The sequence below is a fragment of the Chrysemys picta genome, chromosome 3 (genome assembly GCF_011386835.1).
Source record: "Chrysemys picta bellii isolate R12L10 chromosome 3, ASM1138683v2, whole genome shotgun sequence".
Taxonomy (NCBI): Eukaryota; Metazoa; Chordata; order Testudines; family Emydidae; genus Chrysemys; species Chrysemys picta.
Window position 1 is genome coordinate 47,490,742 of NC_088793.1, and position 15,175 is coordinate 47,505,916.

The window sequence follows — 15,175 nt, forward strand, 5'->3', positions numbered from 1 at the left end:
GCTTCAGGATACCAGACAGCCAATCTCTTCCACTATGGCAGTTTTTATACTCCAATATATGCATTTGAACTTTGGTTCTAGAAATTAAATGTGCATATTTATAAAAAGAATAACTTACCTCTTGGCCCGAGCCAGACATCCAGGTAGCTATTGATTGTTTGATCCAGGGATTCCATAGTACAACCTATAAAAATAGAGAGTGAGAAAAGAGTTATTTCTGCAGGTGATAATGGTCATGGCAAGCTGTGGTGTAAATCCACCCGCACTAGCCCACGTTGGATTAAATGATTTTTTCAGAAAAAAAAAGATTTAAATTGGATTTTGATTATTATTTAATTAATAAATTTTTCTTCTTAAAAAAATCAATCAACTTGTTTAAAATTAAATCTGAATTGAATATAAAACACGTTAAGGCCTTAATCTTATCATAACCTCCAAAATAGTTCAATAAAGAATACATATGCTGAATCCATGAGCCTCTAGGAAAAAAAACGTTGAGTTAAAGGCTGCTTTTCTATATAAAGAAAGAATCAGGGGGGGAAATATCTAACTTTTGAGATCAAGCTTTATAAATCTGGCACAAAGGTTGTGTACTGGATAAAGAGCTTGATCCTGGGGAGGGGGCGGGCGGCGGTCTGTGCTACTGGATGGGAAAGACTGGCAAAGTCACCACTGGTGTTGCGAACAAACTTCTGATTCCAGAGACACCAGCATGTATCTCCTCAGGATCATCCATCTGGATGGCCTCATACTCCTATTTTATAGTTTCTCCCTATCTAAACTCTGATTGGCTCAGTTCTCTGATTATTCATATTTATGACTCAGCCTACCATGAAAACTTACTCTCCAGCTCTTGGGGTGGGGGGAGGGCAGTGAAGTTTATGTATGCCAAACAATTAAGGTTGCTTTGTTTAATAAATAAGTTTTATATGCTGTTGTGCATGTTTAATTAAATTTCAGTTACCATTTGAATGCAGCTTTACATAACTCATGAGCAAAAAGTTAATTGCTCTAGCCAATAAGCAATACATTAGTCACCATTTTCTAACATACCAAAATTGTACAATTAATAAGAATCTTAAAACATTAAGCTAGATAATTGCTTAACTAAATGTATATAACAGCGTACCCTCCTAGGTAGCAAAAAGTTACCAAGTCCAGGGTAAAGGCTCTATTTAGTTGTAAATCAACATATTTTAATGGTTATATCAACCTATGAGAATGCACTTTCCTTTAGACAATAACTGAAGCACAAATGGAAATGTAGATTAAAATTGATTATTCAAATTGAGGCTTTCCACTTTGCGATATAAATCACAGATTTAAATTGGCCTTGATTTAAATCAATCCACTCTGAACTAACCTGCCACAAATTAAGCATCCATGTGGACCCTGCTGACAGGCACCAACAATTCCCTAGCATGCTTCGATCTACCCTGCTTTGAGCAGACTGAAGTACGCTAATGAACTGCATCGGCAGGGTCCAGACAAACACTTAAGGTATGTCTACACTACAACAGAACACATGTGGCTAGCTAGTGTCAGCTGACACGGGATCATGAGTCTTGTGCTGCAGGCTATAAAACTGAAGTGTAAATGTCAGAGCCTGGGTGGAATCTTTCTCCCTTGGGGAGTCTCAGAGCCCAGATGCCAAACCAAGGCATCTACACTTCAATTTTATAGCCCCACAGCCCGAGTCAGCTGACACGAGCTAGCCATGGGTGTTTTATTGCGGTGCAGACACACCCTTAGTGCTGGGCAGGCTAGTATGGGGTACGTTCATTCCCCATCTGCTTCAAACAAAATGTGTGTGTAGATAAGCCCATAGAAAGACTGTCCCAGCCCCAAAGAGCTGCTACCTTTGCAGAAAGTTGTAAGTTCAATATTGCCAAATCCAAGTGCTCAAACACTGAGTCCCAGGAAGTTTGAGATTTTTCTCAATACTTTTAAGCCAAGAATTAAATAACTTCATGGTTCTTGTTGTTTTCTCATTTTGGGGCCCAGTTTAGGGTATATTCAGATCACCTTTTCAAACTTTATTCTGCAACCACAAGGACTAGAAACTTCCATAAAAAAGGTGAGATTCACACATTATTATTACTCTCCAGAAGCTAGGGCTTTATGCAAGATACCAAATATCATGGGACTCATAATAAAAGTCATATCATGTGACTCATAATAAAAGTCATAAGAGCTGGCAATACTAAGTGCTGTGTTTAGTTTAGAACAGCAAAGTAAAAAACTACCATTTGAAGTGTAAAATGTATGGGTGTGTGGAATTTTTAATAACTTCACAGACATTTTCAGTTAATTAGGAGCTGTTTCCTTGCAATGGGAGGCTTCCACAACATCACCCCCCCACCCCCGCCCCAACACCGCAAACAAACTAAAGGAACAAAGACAACCTCTCAATCAGAATTTTCACAGTAGAAAGGAAGAGCCAGAGACTCCATGGAGTCCACTACAACCTTCGCTATTGCTATCAACTTTACATGGAAGGTGCTCAGATTCTACAGTGATGGACAGCAGCAGAAAACTAAACTGGCTGAAATTCTGAAAGAATAGGATAGTATGGAGGGTTGGGGGAGAGGGAGTGGGGTGAGGAGAGAAGAAGGAAGATGCAACTTACTAGAACAAGTGAAAGCTCCAGTTCTAAAAACTTTTACAATGGCAAAATAGCCAGAAGAATAAAACCGAACTAGAAAGCACAGTACAGAGAAGGGGTCAAAAGATAATCAGCCTCCTAAATATAAAGGTAAAGGTAATGTTACTGGCCTCTTATTGTAAAGTAGCACTGCTGAAGTGTTTTACACTTCTAAAAGTCAAAGTACAATGCCTGAAATCTGCAAAAGATTTTATTATTGGCCATAGTCAGCTGTGCACAAAATGGTCTTTTTGCTCATGAGGCTGTAATTTGCCTACTGTTTACCTGCTGCTAAAGTAGTCTCTTCAGTTATTTAATATAGTTCTCAGATTTCAATGTTAGTGTTAACCCTCAGCTGCTGAGGGTGGAGGGAGGAAAAGAGACAGTGAAACCCCCACAACACGTTATTTTTTATTCACATGGCATATTTCCACGGTGATCGTTTGAAGCAACAATACAAATCACACACAGTCCCTAAGTAATGAACATTTTAAGAAAAGCCTTACCAGAGATGGTTAAATTCCATTGCTGGATGTCTGAGTCTGGGTTACCAGATAGCAACTGTGAAAAAATGGGACGGGGTGGGGAATAATAGGCGCCTATATAAGAAAAAGTCCCAAAAAACGGGACTGCCCCTTTAAAAACGGGACATCTGGTCACCCTATCTGAGACAGAAGTCTAATGGAACATTGCACACAAAGTTTGAAATACAGTAATAATAAAGAAGAGACAACCCAAGGGCAAGTGCTAAGAGCTAATCCCAAAACAGCTCTGGCAAGAGAACTTCTAAATCAGATGAAAAAAAAAAAAATCATCCCAGAAAGTGTCCTTGTTCTAAATGTTTACAGTTCCGTGTAAACTGTAAACTTTACAGAACTTTACTTTAAATATTTAAACAAATCTTAACAGGTGGCAACATCTCTTTGTGCTTTTAACAGTACACCTCCAAAATAGGTGAGGACATTAACCCAACAAGGAGGCAAGTAGTAAGAAACCCTTCGGGGCTTGTCTACACTGGCAATTAACAGCGCTGCAACGTTCTCGCCCAGGGGTGTGAAAAAACACCCCCCCGAGTTCAGCAAGTTGCAGCGCTGTAAAGCGCCAGTGTAAACAGTGCCCCAGCACTGGGAGCTGCGCCTCTCGTTGAGGTGGTTTTTTTTAAAGTGCTGGGAGAACTCTCTCCCAGCTCTGCACCGCGACCACACAAGGCACATTAAGGCAGTCTAGGTTAATGATCCCCACCCCTCAGCTGGGGAAAGACATCTCTCACCTCACCATGTTAAATAATGGTTTGTGGAATACTCCCCATGTGCACAAGTGACATTAAAAGCAAAGAAGAAAAAAGAGGCAGGTATTAGTTTTAAAAGGATCCCCCCCGGAATGATACCACACTGCTTTTGTAACCAATAACCTTTTGAAGCCCAGGACTTAAAGAGGGAAAACACAAAAGTCTTCTCACCACTCCCTGTATGACTCCAAAGAATTCTGTTCACCAAACTGAAATGGCAGGAGAAGACAAGAACATGATACATGCTCTCCCCTGCCCCAAGCCCAGCATGCTGGGCTGCAAAACATATTTCAAAATTGCAATGTTTGCTTAGAAGGCAAGTAGGAGCTGGAATTCCATTTTTGAAAAGGCAGCTTCTACTTCCCTTGTTGCAAAAAAAACACACACACACACACACACCAAATGAATTTGTCCACTTTTAGTTACACTGTATTTTCTTTTCTCCATACCCCTCTCCACCCTATGACAGAAGAGTTGGAAGGAATCTCCAAGTCTTCCTCCCCTCCTCCCCCGCCCCCCAAAAGAGTATAGCGCATGCGTGCGCACACACACACACACACACACACACACCCTCCATCAATCTTTCCTCACTGCTCTGGAGAGACCCACTATTAAAGTCCCTTTATAGCAGGATCTTCAGTATGTTCTTTTAATTGGACCATATACAGATGTAGAAGCCTGCTTGGGTTAAAGTGATTGATTAAAATAATTTTAGGTATATAGAAAAACATTAGTTTCTCCATTTTCCAGTACTATTTTTGATGGTTTGTACATTTCAATGCAATCTTCTTATAAACAATGTTACTGAAACAAGCAAGGGGCTTCTCCATCAGAATACAACCATTTTAAAATTAGATCAAAATTTTGGATCTACACAAATTACCAGTGCCCATATAAATGTCCTGGACACCCTCAAATACTGGTTTCCTGTGAATAATAAAAGTGAACAGAAAAGGTTATGCTGCAATATGTTTCTGATGCAAACACGCCAAAGGCAGTACAGAATAAGGCTAGGAACTTAACTTCCCAGAAGATAATCAACGGATGTGGAAAATCTTCTGTCATTAGATGCACCCCTAAGGCGCAGTACTCCCTAGTAGATCATCAATTTTATATTTGAAATCTCCATTTGCTCATCCTGTTAGCCATTACTTTGATCTAACAAGAAATTGATTCAGTTATATAACACCATCACTGGATAAACCACAATCAGCTTCTTATTCGGATATTTTTAAAGAAAAAAATTAAACAGAAGAGAAGCATATTAAAATTAATAGCATTAACTGAATTCATATACAAAACTGGTTCACCATACTTCTATGTCAATCATTTCTTTATGCAAAAGGGCAGCAGAGATATGAGCGAGCTAAGTAATTTTAAAAACTGCACAGTGTTGAAGTATAGCGACGGTGGGTAACTAAGGAAAATAAAGTGTAGTTACTTTTCAATCCCATTCACAAAACAGAAGAGAAACTCATTCCACAGTAGAAAGTCTTCCTGCAGAAGTCTCATTTAACAAGTCAGCTTCTCTAATGTAACTTTTTTTGTTCCATTATCATCATGTAGTAGAATAAATGGGTACAAACGCAGGATGAACTAGCCTTGGTGTCAGTCTGCAGAAACAAAAAAATGTTTCATTCTGTTTTTCTATTATACAAATGAATTTCTTTTCAAACAGTCAGCTTTTGTTTCAGAGGGTCATGGGAACATTCTTCAAATTTCTTGCCAGTTACTATCCAAAATTAAACTCTGCTTCAACTGCTGCAGTTTAATTAAAAACAACAAACAAACAAAAAGTGGTTTACCAACACCTCAGAAGAACAACGGAAGTTTTCTGGAGAAATGAAGCAAGTTGTAAAAACTCAATCTGTGCAATATTTAAGATCTTGTAACAGACATTTTCTAGCACTGGAAAATAAAGGTTGGTGCAACTATGAGCATTTGCCTATATCTAGTGCTTATATTTGACAATTAGTGATATTCCAGAATCTAGGAAATGCAAGTCCCAAGCAAACCACATCTTGATGACACTTTCTAGAGCAGGGGTCTCAAACATGCAGTGTGTGAGCCGGTTGTTTTATGTCAACAGGAGAGCTCTCACCAGTCAGCATAGTGCGGCTACAGGAGCAATCTTACTGCGGCACAGCTGTATCAGTACAGCTGTGCCGCCGTAGGCTTATAAATGTAGACATGATCTCAGTATTTTTTATTTTACAGTTAATTTTTAGAGACAAGAAATTATTCAATAGGTATATGCAATAGATTTCCACAGCAAAGTTCCCCGGCATTCATATTAAGAGAGAGTGAATGTTCCCAATAAACATTGTTTATGTAGGCAAGGAATAACCACTAACACTATCCTCACAAAATTATACTGAGTCTAATTATTCAAATTATTGAACCAAGAATGATTACATCTTAGGTTACTGAATGGAGATCAAAGACCCAATGTACGTATATAATTAATCTATCAATATCAGGTTAGCCGTCACAGTACTGATGGATGGCAAAGGCTCCCCAACTTTTCAAAAGAGACTATCATAAGGGAAAGACTGGTGAAACAGGTTGTCAATACTCCCAGAAGAGGCATTTCCAGAAGAGTTAAATAGTAAAACTTTAAAAGAATTGATCTAGCAATATATTTTTTTTAAAATATCAGTATGGCTACTAACAGTATTTGTAGGAGATCTATCTAAACTAGACTGGAGCAGTGGACAGCATACCACAAATACTCTGTTCTCAGATTGTGCCTGTAAAGTGGGAAAATTGGCCAAAGACAGCAGCATTTGCAATAGTTATGATGTATTCACATATTTCTGAAAACTTTCTCAAGTGGGCTGTGAAACATCTGATTTAGTGTAAACAAATGCTTGGCAATATAAAACAAACATAAAGTCATTAAAGGAATCCGCATACTGCTGGGTAAATAACCAAAGTCATTTAACAAACATGAAGATTCAAGTTAGCAGGAATGTGAAGATGGGAATGCATTGGGCAGTTGAAGAAGGCATTACACAGGATCCTGAATGGCATCAGAAGGGTATTAGGATTTTGAAGCAACACCTGGGGTAGCACAGCCAGTTTTGGATGCATAGGGAAGAAGGCCCAGAAAGACTCTACCAGCTGAGCACCAGTTATGAGGAAAGGCTGAAGCACTTACCAGTCTGAAGACAGCTATGTGACTGTGGGGCGGAAGTAGTAATCTCCTTTAGTGTACTAAAGGAACAGTCTATATATGTTGCTAGTTTCCTCTTCCCATAGCAAAATTTTGTCATTACAGCCCAGACACAGGCAGTCAAATTTGGCTAGTGCAGTTCTCTCTTTATATGTGAACTCCGTGGTTCAGAACTATTCACTTTCTGTACCTTGAGTGGCAGTACTGTCATACTCTACAAATCCATTTCAGCCAGACAGGTTATAAATGGGACATGAGATAATGCAATCTAAACCAAACCTAGTCATTGACTTTTCAAAAGGAGACAAAACTTGGGACTCAAGCCAGTTGAGATAGGGAAGACCAAGGTCATGACTGTCTCTACTGCTCTACCTACTGACAGAAGTGGCAATAGAATCAGCACCAGGCAGATTGCATCAAACTCTATCCAATCAATAAGAGATAACATGTCAAGATGGAAGTTGTTCAGCAGGAAAGACTTGCAACAAACAGTTTGCAAGCCTTAACCAAATTGCTGTGAGTATCCAAGTCTTTTCAGCCTTTTTTTTTTTTTTTTAAATAAAACTTCCCTACAACAGTTAATGCTCCAAACCTCTTCTCCATTAGAAAGAATGAGCCAGATCCTCAGTTAGCATAAATCAATATGCTGTAAGGAAGTTACAGGGTATGGCCCAATGTTTTTAAACACTCTTTCCCTATTACAACTCTTTCCTGCTTAAGGGCAGGTCTTCACTCCGGGGGTGGGGGGGGGGTGGGGGGAGAGTTGATTTAAGATACGCAAATTCAGCTACGCGAATAGCATAGCTGAATTCAACCTATCGGAGCCGACTTACCCCGCTGTGAGGACGGCGGCAAAATCGACCTCCGCGGCTCCCCGTTGACGGCGCTTACTCCCACCTCCGCTGGTGGAGTAAGAGACAATCGATCCCCGAATCGATGCGTGTCCCAATGAGATGCGATAATTCGATCCCCGAGAGATCGATTTCTACCCGCCGATTCAGGCGGGTAGTGTAGACCTAGCCTCAGTGAAATACTGATATCTGCTATGGGTCCTATGAAATTCACAGCACCCTGTACCAAGAGCACGCTCTTTCACCTAGGCTTTTTGTTTTAAATCTGGCATATTTCTGAAAGAAAGTCTTGGGTGATAAAGCTCCTTTCGTACAGTCTTCCAAATCTCTATGTTAATGAAGCAGACTACAGGTGAAAAGGGAGACTGTTTTGGATGTAGAGTCTTCTAAAATTTCATTCCATATCAGTATTTCCTTCAGCTTTTTAAATCACAGACAGGGGACAGATGACACAACCCTCCAAGGAGTTAATGTTTAAATTATTTTCTTTTTGCTATATGCCACATTTTAATACGGCACTATGGATTTAATTCTCCATCCTGCAATTTTACATTCACACAACACATAATTTATGCTAGTACAGCCTTAAGCAAAAAGCACACTTCATGGGAAGTGTTTAGTGTCATAAGTGGTTCCTGTATAACCAGAAACAGAAGGCAATGTTAAATATATTTGTCATACTACAGATAATTTTAAGTATGGCTTGTCCCTCTTCTTTAGATAGTGTATTATTCCAAAAAAACATAACAAATGTTCCCATGGATCATATTTCTTTGGCCACCTTTCTATTGTTTTCATTGTTAAAGTTTATTAGCGTCTTTGGGCAGCATCCATCTTTAGAAAGTTAACCAGATTTTTTTTTTAAGCCTCTGACTTTCCAATTCAGCAATAAAAATCTCTGTATAGGGAAAAAATTCATTTTGAATGAACAAGTCAAGCCTTTGGGAGATTTCCCTATTAAAAAATACTTTGTCTCAGGCAGAGACCCCTTCAAAAAAAAAAAAAACACCTTCAGTTTTGGCGATAGGTCCAAATCATGCAATTTCTGCAATGCACTCAGGGTGAAAAAAATGAAAAAAAAGTACAATATGTCCAATAAAGCATTTTGTATAGTATTGTCTCATTCTATTGTCCTGTGTTATGTTATAATCAGGATAAAATGTCAGATCATATTTCTGAGAAGGGATTAATGCTATTCTGCAATTTAATCCAAAAACAGATGACCACTGATGTGCCTTCATTCACATGCCAAATAAAAATGCAGGTGAAAGGTTACACAGTGATCAACAGTTGTTTTTGTACCCTGGCTTGTGTGCACAGACTTTATGAACAATCTGAATCAGCAGGGTTAACGTCAAACATACACTTCTGCAATGACTCAAAGTGCACCTGGGTTTCTTCCAATCCATTTAGATACAGAATTTCACCTCCTCCTCATTTGTCCCTGACTAGGAACTACACTAAATGTGACAAAGTACTGTATCTTTTCCCAATTTTTTAATGTGATAAAACAAGTTCTTTCCCACTATTTTGAATCAAAGTATGTATTTTTATGTCAAACATGCTGTATTCTAAACATTCTTGATCAGACTGTAATATAGTTGCTACTTCAGTGTTTCCACGTCCACAAATTGTGAACTCAAATATTTCTTAAATAGCTAAGTGCTAAATAGCTAATGTATTTTGGGCTGGATATGCCAAACATCAAGAATAAGATCCCTGCTTTAAGTACTTATAAGCAGTGTCCTGTGTATTCTTCATTCTGCCGCAGTAAATAGACTTCCCCCTTTGCTGCAGAAGATTTCCAAAAGTAGATGCCTAAAGTTAGGCTCTTAAATCCTAGTTTAGGAATTAAATAAATCTACATTCGAGAGTCTTGAGTAGCCAGCCATTAACAAGATACATCTACATTGCAGCTGGGGGCCTGCTTCCCAGTTTGGTTAGACAGACAGACAGACATGCACTAGCCCTGCTCAATCTAGCACACTACAGGGGTAGTATGGGCAGTGGCTCTGGTTAGCTCTTCAAGTACATACCCAGCGGGTCTGGGCAGATTTGTACTCAAGTGGCTAGCCTAAGCTGCCCCCCTGTGCTACTCCCACCTACACTGCTATTTTTAGGGTCCCTCTGTCTGAGCTGGGAAGCACACTCCCAGCTGCAGCCTAGATGTACACTCAGTGACATCAGTGGGAGTGTCTGCGACTCAGCACTTTTTAAAAAGTAAGGCCACTTATTCAGTGTTTACAATGGGATTTGGGAACTTAACTATGGGCACCTGAGACAAATGTGGGAATTTTGGTGATATTTTAGGATTCCTGTGCATGCCTCAGTTTCCCTCTGGGCTTTGTATTGCTATGCGCTGAGTGTAAAGGGAAGAAACAAGGTGTTGGATTCAAATAGCCACATGGTTGGAGACCTGAGGAAAGCCTACATATGTGAATGGAAGATGAGGAAAAAAGACAATGGAAACACCAATGGCTGGAACATTCATACCTAGCAACCAACAGCCAAGAGGAAGGAGATTTCCCCATAGCTCTTGGCATGGAAGCAGAGCAAAGACCCTAAGCTGGAGAACAACAGGAAGAGCTGTGTTAAGAGTTGAGCTCACAGAGACACAGGACTCTCACCTGGGAGGGCCTAAAGAAAAAGAAATAGACTGAGGAAGGAAGTGGAGATGGTTCCTACAACAGCATAGCTCAAGTGAGCCCTGGGATTGGCCAGTCTAAACCCAGTCTTAACCTTTGCTGCTCTCTACTAACTTAAGGACTTTCAAATTCTGTATGCCAGGTGACCAATAAACTGCTACCTTGTTTTGGTAAGGCTGCCCTATCACTGCAAATACTCACTCAGAGCACTGGGCCCTGATGGGGTAAAGAACAAGCCTCCTGCAGGAGTCTGGCTTGGCTGGACTCTGCAGGGAGCCACAGAGAGAGACGGGGACCACAAGTGCCTGAAGACCATTTTAGAGTTGTGGAGGCCACAGGCCTGCCCCCTCTGGAATGATGTGCACCCTTGAGGTTCAGCACACCAAATGGGTCACTCACAAGGGACTGGTTACAGACTGGGGAGTAGACCAGACCCTGTGAATCCATGATAGTGCCCAATTTTGAAAATGTTGGCCTGATTTTTTTAGGTGATGTTTTTAGTCCTCATGATTACAAAGATAATCCTCAAAATACAAGTAAAGTAGAAACTGTTGTAGTTTTACCTTCTTGAGTTTGCAAACAGCCTGAAACAACAGCCAAGAGATGGGCTTCCCCATTTATTGCAACTGATTGTTAATGCGGAAACCTAAAAACACAAAATCAGCAGCATTAACTGTTTGCTGCTGATTTTAGTAATATTACCAAGCCATCAGACTTCCGCCCACAATCCTAAACTGCCTCTGCATGCCTTCCTAGAGGATAACAAGCCCCGCCACAGTCTCCTCCAAGGCCTCCCACTTTACCTCAACTTTTACAGTGTGGCTTTGCATTAGCAATAAAAAAAAATTGTCTGCATACTTAGAAGTGAAAGTGTCACATAAAATAAGTGTAATATGTAAACAAACACCATAGGGAATATCATACTGATTTCATTATTTTCATATTTAAATTTAATGATAATTTATTTCTAAATTTTTATTCTGCCACTGAACATCTACCAAACGGCTTCAGAATTTTGGTCCACCTTTCATTGGTGATAAATTCTAAAATATGCTGATGGGTCATCATGGCATAACTTGGAAAAAAAATGCTCCTGAGCTTGTATGCTGGGCTTCCCCACTAAATGAGACAAGAGGAGATAAAACACAGGGAACAAAAAGGTGGGTTCAAAGGCACATACTTTAAAGAAACCGAAGGAACAATTTATATGCTACTGGAAATGTAGGTAAAGAAAAGCAGGGGAAAGGAGTTAGACAGGTGCATATAATGGTTCCAGGGTTAAAAAGAGCCATTTTTAACCCTGGAGCCATTGTGGTAAAGAGCGAACATTTATACAGCATGAGCTCTGGGAACCTCCCACTTTGCATGGACCTAAATCCTGGACTCCAGTGCGAGCCTGAACATCTACACTGCAGTTAAACTTAGCCGAAGCCCCACAAGCAAGGGTGCCAATTAGGAGAGGCAGGGGCGGGCGGAAGTCCTCCCCCCGAGTTTCATACAAGGGGTGTGTAAGCTCCCAGGTGGAGCTCTCAACTACAGCAAAGCATTAGTGTGAAATGTAAGGGTACGTTTTCACTAGCAATGTTAAAGCACTGCTGTGGCAGTGCTTTAACATGGCTGTGTAGTCATGGCTCTCCCAGCACTGGTGCACTTGTCTACACTTGTCTGAAACTTGCAGCGCTCGGGGGGGTGGGGGGTGGGGGGAGGAATATTTTTTCACACCCCTGAGTGAGAAAGCTGCAGCACTGTAAACTGGCAGTGTAGACAAGGCCTAAGTTCTGCAGAGGAGAGGTGCCCCTGGGGCAGGGAGTCAGTATTTTGTTTATAAACAGAGGCAGGGTGATTAAGATAAGAAAGGGCTGGTGAGTAAATTAAGGATATGGAAGTTTAGCCTGTAAAAGAGGAATCCCTTTGTGCAGGGAGGAGAAGTTGTTTTAGAGAGAGAACACTGGGGGCGGGGAGAAGGGGGGCTTAGAAAAAATACAGCAAAGCACTGAGCCTAGGTTACATTCAGAAAAGGGGAATATTTGGGGGCATAGGTAAAAAGAAGGGGTCAAACTCAGGGAAGGGCTAATAGTGTATAGAGAAGTTCCCACTCTCTGTGGTACTTATGTGACCCCCATCACCATGGTATGAGGCTGTGCCTCACAATGTCTAACCTATTTCTCCTCCCAGCCCCTTGGTGAGGTAGAGCAGTCCCATTGTACAGATGGGGAACTGACGTATACACAGACTAGAGGCCAGATTTTCAAAGGTATTTAGGCACTTAGTGAGATTTTCAAATGCACTTAGACGGTTTGGTGCTTTGTAAACCCCACTAGATATCTAGCTGCATCTTTGGGTGCCTAAAAACCTTTGAAATTCTGTCCTTAAAGCACTGGGCTGGGGTCAGACCGGAAGTCCATGGGGAGGGGGGGTGATTAGAACCCAGGTCTTCCAGGGCTAGCTCCCTATCCAGAAGGCCAGCCTCTCTCTCTCTCTCTGCGCTGCATGTTGGGGGAGGGGGGGGGAGAGAAGAGAGGGAAGAGAGAGAGGGAAAAACAAAAAAGTACTCATATAGGAGCAAAACCAAGGCAGCCAGTTCTCTGAGACTCCAGCAAATGGTCCCAGGATGAATGTCATGGTTGACAGCATGAAAAGCAGCACAGAGGTTAGGAAGGATGGAGAATGAGAGGAAATCACTTAACTCCCAAGAGGTGGCAAGTTCTGCCCCATGCTGGGTTGTACAGCAATGGCTGCTGTGCAATTTTACATTTTAACTGAAAACCATTTTGCTCGGTCATTTTTTGTTCTGAGTTTGAGAAAAGGAAGGAACGAGAAAGTGTCATAAGTATCAGATGTGTTTATGCCTCAAATTCTTAGGGTTTCAGCTGTATTCAGGCCAATTCCAGAACAAAGAACAGAAACTGCATCCAGAGTCCATAAAGTCGACAATTGTCGTGATTTGTATTATTCACTGGACACCATCTGTGTGCTCAGCACTGTTCAGAATATGCCAAAAAATCCAGTCCCTGAGCCAATGTAGATAAGATGTGTAACTCTGGTTAAGATGGCTCAGATATTTAAGTATGAAGTGTATAGTTATTCACCAAACGTTATCACATGGTCAATGTGATGTTTATATCTAGACATGGAGGCACTGATGGCAATAGAAGTTTTAGTTGATTAAGGACTAGAAGATTTGACCCTCCAACTTTCTTTCTAAAGGAGGAGCTGCCCAGAGCTCCTGTGCTTGTTTATTTTCCTTTCCTGCCTGCAGTGGCCCGATATACCTCAGAAGTGTCAGGTTTTTTCCTCAACTTTAAAATATAGAATTTTCTTGGTGTTTGGTTTTAAATATTCTCCTGTGAGAACTGCAACTCAAATCGCTGTAGTGCTGTGTTTAAGAACCTTCTGGAAAGTAACTAGCCTTCAAACAGAAGTGCAGTGTTGCCAACTCTCATAATTTTGTCATGAGTCTCATAATAATTGTTTTCCTTGAAGCTCCAGTTCCTGAAGTCAAGTGGATATGTGAGGATTTCAGCCTTCATTCTTAAAGAAAAATGAAGTTTCTAGTCCTCGTGCCTGTGGAGAAAGCTCCAAAATGTGACCCCAGTGCACTCTAAAGGCTCAAAAAGCAGAAGACAAATAAAAAGAACCCCAAATCTGTTATATAATTTACATAATTTAATGATTTTAAAGCTAATCTCATTATTTTTGGTGAGCCTGAGTCATGATTTTTGAACATTTGGGATTGGCAATATTGTGAAAATGACATGAAAGTGTCAGTTTCACTCCTGTTTAAGGTTAGTTTCTAGTCTATTATTTGTAGTGAGATGACACATCTAGAGCCCCAGGCAGGTGCAGTATAAACACACGAGGCCTTGCCCTAGTAGGATGTTTCCAAATTTAAATGATCTATTCCAAGCTTGGTGAACTGTAAAAAAGTGATAGAAAGTCATCTAGATTTTTCTACAATTGTTTCAATTGTTGTATTCAAGAGTTAGTAACAAAGAATATACATTACAATTTTAATTGTAACCAGTGTTACTTAAGTGACTTGACACAAGATATGAGAACATGTTCGTATTAGAGTTGAGTGGATCTAATATTTATTAAATCCTCTTTTTTTAATATAGGAAGTAGATATAGTGCTCCTATCAGCTAATTTCTAAGTTATCTGCAAAAAAAAACCCTAGAGTTTTCAGGTGCTCAAGTAGCCCTTGGAATCACAATAAAAAGTTGACCCTCCTCCCCAATCTGAAATAGCGCCTCTGCCCACAAGCTGGAGTCAGCTGGCATCAGCCAGCAGTGGGTGTCTAATTGCAGTGTAGACCTATCCAAAATTACCTTGCAGGGTAACTGGAAAGTACAAGAACACTGAAACTGTATAAGAAAGATGCGTTTTCCCCCCTTCAAGCTGAAAATTAGTTATCATGACATTATCTTATATTTCAGTCTCTTGATACAGACAATGATAGCTCAGTGGTTTGAGCATTGGCCTGCTAAACCCAGGTTTGTGAGTTCAATCCTTAAGGGGGCCATTTAGGGAACTGGGGTAAAAAGAATTGTCTGGGGGAAAAGTCCTGCTTT

The 15,175-nt window shown here is 40.5% G+C and overlaps 1 protein-coding gene across 5 annotated transcripts in view; it reads right to left on the reverse strand.

The window, feature by feature from the left end:
• Positions 1-15,175, reverse strand: part of ELOVL5 (ELOVL fatty acid elongase 5) — a 51,448-nt gene that overhangs the window by 17,913 nt on the left and 18,360 nt on the right. For 2 of the 5 annotated variants that reach the window (XM_065587803.1, XM_005300220.5), the window contains exon 2: positions 119-184. In XM_065587803.1, the coding sequence (XP_065443875.1) occupies positions 119-184 (66 nt within the window). Of the gene's footprint in view, positions 1-118; positions 185-3,150; positions 3,213-5,373; positions 5,541-7,092; positions 7,313-15,175 lie in introns of those variants that run through there. The other 3 variants (XM_065587802.1, XM_065587804.1, XM_065587805.1) reach the window with 3 other exon arrangements.